This window comes from Vicugna pacos, chromosome 1 (assembly GCF_048564905.1).
Source record: "Vicugna pacos chromosome 1, VicPac4, whole genome shotgun sequence".
Lineage (NCBI taxonomy): Eukaryota > Metazoa > Chordata > Mammalia > Artiodactyla > Camelidae > Vicugna > Vicugna pacos.
The window spans coordinates 55,363,557-55,369,556 of NC_132987.1; the positions used below are offsets into that span (position 1 = coordinate 55,363,557).

Sequence of the window (6,000 nt, forward strand, 5' to 3'; positions counted from 1 at the left end):
AATATTTTATATCTGACTGACAGTGTGTGCTAACTCAATTTCTGAAGTTTCTTCCAGTTGTGCTCTTTTAAAGATTTGAAAATAGTATTAAACTTGCCGAGAAAATACCATACTTGGGACTCTAATGCATATCATTTTCCTGTTGAAAAATGTAAATTTCATAATTAGGTGGAAGTTGACATCATTTCTTCATCTCAGCTTCATTTAAGAATCATAAACTCTTGATTCAGTTTTCTAAAAAGTAAGCCATAGTAACACGATACTATAGAGATGAGACTTACACTTGGTGATGGGATCTGTAGTACCCATCACCATCTGTAGTATGGATTAACAAAAACAATCCAGATATGTAAACTTTTGAATTAAGAAGGAATGGGCAAAACAAGTTTTTTGTTTTTACTCTTGGTAAAAAAGATAGGTGATCTTATAAAAGGATCAAAACCCTACAGTTTATTTCCAGCTGTAGGAATCAGAGATAATGGGCTGTTAAGAGTTGCATAAGGGGCAAGGAAAATTCAATAAAACTTACAGAACACACCCAAAGTGGCTGATGCAATAATGAGGCAGAATGTCCAAGGCTGGTCAAAACCCTAATGATCAATATACACCATACAAGGCATCAAATAGATTGCTCCCACAGCAAGACCCAAGGACTTTGAACTCAAATGTCCCAAACCTGGCTCATCAGCTTCTTCCCTAAATCCTATTTGTTCTGCTTCTTGTGTTTTGGAAATCCACTGCTCCTCTCCAGTCCATTCATTTAAATTTTCTTATCTGAACTATTGCTATTGCATCCTGATTGATCTCCCTGGCCCCATACCATTCAGCCATCTTCTGCCAAGGTTGATTTTCTAAAACACAGATGTGCCCACACTGCTCCACCGCACGTGCAGGGTAAAGCATCTGCTGCAGGGAAGGCTGAGGAGCCCTTTTTGATTTAGTGCGGACCTGCCCATCCAGCTTCATCTCTGTGCAGCCACACTCTGGCATATCATTCTGGGAGAACGCCATGCCCGTCCAGGCCTTGGTCCCATTATGCATGCCCTGCTCGTTTCTCACCTGGTTGTCTTAATTATCCTCCACCATCCAGCTCAAAGATTTCCAGGATATCTGGGGTATCCTTCACTCCTCCAGATCCCAGCCCCCGTGCATGCTTCCAGTCAGAGCACGTATCACACTGCACTGCTTTAGGCACAGCCCCTGAAGTTAGATGTATTTGGGTTCAAATCCCAATTCTTCTACTTACTGGCTGTGAAATCTTAGTAATTAGTCTCTGAGCTCCCATTTCCTTGTATGTAAAATGAAGATAATAATCTTTAATTTACAGGCCTCTCATGAACATTAGAGACGATGTATGTAGAAGACCTAATATAGAGCCTACACAGAGAGTATATAATAGATGATGAATAAATGAACAAACCACGGAAGTGGGGCCAGACTCTTATACAGCCTGAAAAGTAACCTCCGGGAAATTATACTAGCATCTTCAGATTAATAGTTATAGTTTGGCCAATCAGGAAGTTTTTTCTCCCCAACCTGCTCCACTCCTCCCAGTAAACAGATGCAATGTAAATGTATATATGCACACAGGTGATTTTTTGAGTGTGTAAACACAATGAGATAATTACATAGATAAATTACCTGGCTGTCTTATATAATATTTTCATAAAAGTTTAATACATAAGTGCAAAAGGCCTAGAAGGATATCAGTGGGGTATTAACAGTGTTTATCTCTGACATGGTAATATGAGGGTTTTTAACTTTATTTTTGTGTATATAAATTGTTTAAATGTGTCTAGAAGGACTTCGTGCTATTTTTTCAATTAAAAAAATGTTATTTAAAAAATTTCCAAGGTCCCTACAATAGCAACTTGTGAGGTGCAACTAAGGAAACAAAATGTTTTAATCCAATTGCCAGGGTCAATATTTTTTTAAACCAATCTGTGGAGGGAGGGCCTCCAAGGCAGAGAGAAGGGAAGGCATAGGTCCAAGCTCTCCCATGAACTAGTAGGAAAGCTGGGTCTAGAAATTTTTCCTTGTGGGACCCAGGGCAGCCCCATTTTCAAGTGAGGAGATATACCAAGGGTATATCTGGGGATTCTGGTTCAGTTTTGCTTCAGGAGGGGAGAGCACTGGTCTTAGGTTGGAAGAGCTGGATTCAAGGCCAAGCTTTGACTTTATTTATCCAACCCATTTGGGAAGTCATGTGAGGTCTCTGTCTCAGTTTCTTCATCCACTAACTGGTGATAATAATGACACCCCCAGGGCTGCCATCAAAGTAAAGGAGGACTGGAAAGTAAGTACTTTGTTAACTGTCCAGCTCTAGGCACAAACATTAGTTCTGATTACTCCATCCGGCTATTTCCCGAAAAGCAGGGGTTAGGAATGAGCTTTGGCTCCCAAACAGGACTTCCCTGCAACAGCGACACCCAGCTTATGAAAGGTCAGCTTTCTCCATGTCTGCTTTTTCCAGACCACATGGAGGAGATGCTGAGCTTCCTCATGCTGGTTCCATCAGGTGCTGGCCCCGGCTGATGGCCCCATCTATCCTCTGAGGCCTAGGACCATGTGTAGTAGGCAACTGGTCAGCGTGGGAGGAAGGCCTGTGAAGCTTTCTGTTCTATTTTGTTTGCATCTCAAAACAGTTTCGAACATATGAAATGAATCTCTCCTTTCAGATAATAAGCCTGAGCATATGTTTGCTTGCTTGCTTTCGGGGCTGCAAATCAAAGGATGTAAGTGGCGGCTTTCATTTCCCATCACACTTTCTGAATGTTTTTGGCTTCTTATCCACCAGGCACCGGCTGTACAAATTCTAACACCTGCTATCTATTCTCCAACTAATCAGAAAGTTAAGTTACATTTGCTTGAAATGTCAGAAGTAACCTATAAAGCTAGGATTTCATGCATTCTACTGTAGGAGCAGAATCTTAGGAATGCATAAAAATGCTGGCCTATATCAACGATTGTGGAATGAGCAGCAATTTCTATTTCACTTTTCACAATTTCTATTTCTTTCCACTCACTCCTCACTTCCACCTACACTACGTCAAGGCTGTTTAGGGGTAGAAGAGTTGAAAAGGACTGTACAGATCTCTTTGACAACATCCTTATTAGACAGATGACGAAAAGGATACCCCAAGAGGTGATGTGTCATGTCCAGTGCCATATGGTGAATTAGCTTCAGCAGAAGAAGGGAATAACAAAAGCTCACAGAGGAAGCTGGGTCCATGCCCATATCATGCCCAGGCATCTGGCCAAAGCAATTAATCTTGTGAAAAATAATTCAAAAACCCATGGCTTTATGTGGAAATTAAAAACAAAAAAACAAACAAAAAAAACCCCAAACTAATACCAAAGCTCCTCCCAAACAGATTTTAGTTTAATTGGTTTGGAGTGAGGCCTGGTCATTGTAATTTTTTAAAGCACCATAGGTGGTTCTAATGTGTAGCTAGGATCAAGAGCCACTGGTGTAGAATAACATCCTTGGTTGAGGGTCTGGCAGAAAACAGTAGAAAAAACCCTGAACTTGGAGCCCAAAGATCCAAGTATGGGTCTGGGCTTTTTCGAGATCATTGGTGTGGCTCTGGGCAATTTGTTTAACTCTTTTATCCTCATTTCTCCATAAATACTTCACTCATTCGAAATTTCAAGCCCAGATGAAACTCATGCATAGCATGCATGGAGTCCTGGGTTCAATCCCCAGTACCTCCATTAACAAAAAACAATAACAACAAAAAACTCCAAATCTGAAGTCCTGTGTCCATGCGAGGCAAGACTTTTTAGAGGCTTCTAGTGGAGCACTTTTCCAGTAGAAGTTCTGCTATTGAACAACTGAATTCAATTCAGCCAATGTTTATTGAATACCTAACAGGAAAACAGACATTATGTTAGGTGCTGGGCATACAAAGATGAACAAGACATAGGTCCTGTTCCTTAAGGAACATCCAGTCCTGGAAGAGGAGGTGGACATTTTAACAAGGAGATATTACAAAGATAAGAAGAGGTGTAGCTCCCAAGCACAGAGACAGCACAAAGAAGATGCTTAGAAGATGTCTGAGCTGGCTTGAACAATCGGGTCCTCTAGGTGGAAATAAGAGGGAGAGCTATTCTGGGTTAAAGGATGAGCAAACACAAGGACACAGAAGTGATCACTAGCCCTGTAGTATGGTATGGCTGGGGCACTGGGTGTCAGGGTGGGATTCGAATGGTGGACAGATTAATCAAATTTGTCATTTAATGTAGATGGGCATAAATCTCATCTCTTTTAGGAGAAAGGAAAATGGAGTTAGATGGCAGGTTTAAAATTACAGTGGATTTAAAAAGAACAGAATGATTGGATTAACCTTAAAGACCCGATTATCTCATTGAACCACAGGTAATCTGAGTTCAGAGTTATCACAGGCTGAAGCCCCTCATTGCCCCTAGACCCAGAAAAGTTGCTAGGTGACTTTGCAGAAGAGAAACAAATAGAAACCCTTTTCCAACTGAGAAGAAAATAAATGGGAAAAGAGGTGTTAAGGGACTTAACATATCTGCAGAGTGTTTTTGTTTTTTGTATTTTTAATATCATTAGCACTTTTAAGTAGCCAAAATAATTATGGTGGTTGGATTTTGGGACTTGCAGAGGAAAACTTATAAGGAATGTCTGGTAACAAGGATCAAGTAATTCTAAGTATAGGCTGAGGAATATGAAATGCTGAAGAGCTTGGAAACAATTAGAATTTAAGGTCCTAGGTTGAGAACTCCAAAGAATTTCTTTCTCCAATTTGTAATATCCCTTTAAGAGCCACTTGGTGCAATTCATAGCCTGATTCATGCCACTAGCAGCCTCTGATTTCAGTGAGAAATGTAGATATTTGTAGGGGATTATAAAATGGGGACAGGTTTTTAGTTTTCTAAATTGAGCTTTTAAATAGCAAACTTCAGAAGGTTTAAGAAACCACAGAGCTGAGCTGTGGGAAGCTGGTTTCTTCCGGTCAGAACAAATAAACACACAAACACATATCTAACTCACAAAGTGTTGGAAGAGCTAAACCAATGCTTTTTGCACAGGAGAACAAAAACTCAGCCGTGTGGGCAACAGGAGGAAAGTCACACTGGCCAGCAGGCAGCACCCTGTGCTGCCAGAGAGAGAAATCCGAGCTCCGGCGGCGTCTGGTGGTATTTACACACAGCCTCCCGTTTCAAGTTGCATGTCTCCGGAGTCCCAGGGAAGGCCCCAGCCTGAGTCTCCCTTCTCAGAGCCCCAAGGATTGATGAGAAGCCCTTGCACCACCCACAGGACTCGCAGGTGAGTCTGCCTGTAGACAAGGTCAGACCCTCCAGGGCAACTTGACACCTGGTCCCTGAAGGGACCCCCGTGCCCACTCTGCCCTGGCACTCACCTCATTTTCCTGTCTTGGGTGCTCCTGGCTGCCTGGTCCCCCCGGCCTGACTTGTCTGCGAGCTCGTCCCCGGTGTGGTGTCAGCGATGCCTTATCTTTGTTCTGAGGTCCCTGTGTGTCTCTGGAATTGGCTGGCATTCTCCATTCAGGTCACGCCTTCCTCTGCCTGCAACAGATCCCCTCTCCCCCTCTCTCCCTCTGCCTTTTCCTCTCTCTCTCTCTCCTCTGACTTGCTCTTACACACACTCAGAGGAACCTGACAGAACAGAATCTGTCTTCTTCCTTAAAAGATATGTTCCTCCAGCTCCCTCCTTCACCCCTTGTGGCTGCTTCCAGCCCCTGAGAGAGAATAACTGAGCGTCTCAAATAAGGTATTTGTATCATCATGGTGTGTGTGTGTGTGTGTGTGTGTGTGCGCGCGCGTGCGTGTGTGTGGAGGGTGGAGAGGGACAAAGTCTGATTTCTCTTTGGTTTCCCTTGCCAGATGGCTATAGTTCTCTGGTTTTCTTCGGGACCCTGGCAAAAGGACACCAATTAAATGGGGACAACCAACTAAGAAGGCAATTCTAACATCTGCACTACACTAGGAAAGGAAAAAGATCCAAATCCCAAA

General features: G+C 42.6%; 1 protein-coding gene across 3 annotated transcripts in view; it reads right to left on the minus strand.

Annotated features, from left to right (window-relative positions):
- Window positions 1-5,741, minus strand: part of MASP1 (MBL associated serine protease 1) — a 63,415-nt gene extending 57,674 nt beyond the window's left edge. For 2 of the 3 annotated variants that reach the window (XM_006200977.4, XM_006200979.3), the window contains exon 1: window positions 5,388-5,737. In XM_006200977.4, the coding sequence (XP_006201039.1) occupies window positions 5,388-5,392 (5 nt within the window). In that variant the 5' untranslated portion in view covers window positions 5,393-5,737. Of the gene's footprint in view, window positions 1-5,387 lie in introns of all 3 variants that reach the window. The other variant, XM_015236610.3, reaches the window with a different exon arrangement.
- Between the last annotated feature and the right edge of the window lie 259 nt (window positions 5,742-6,000).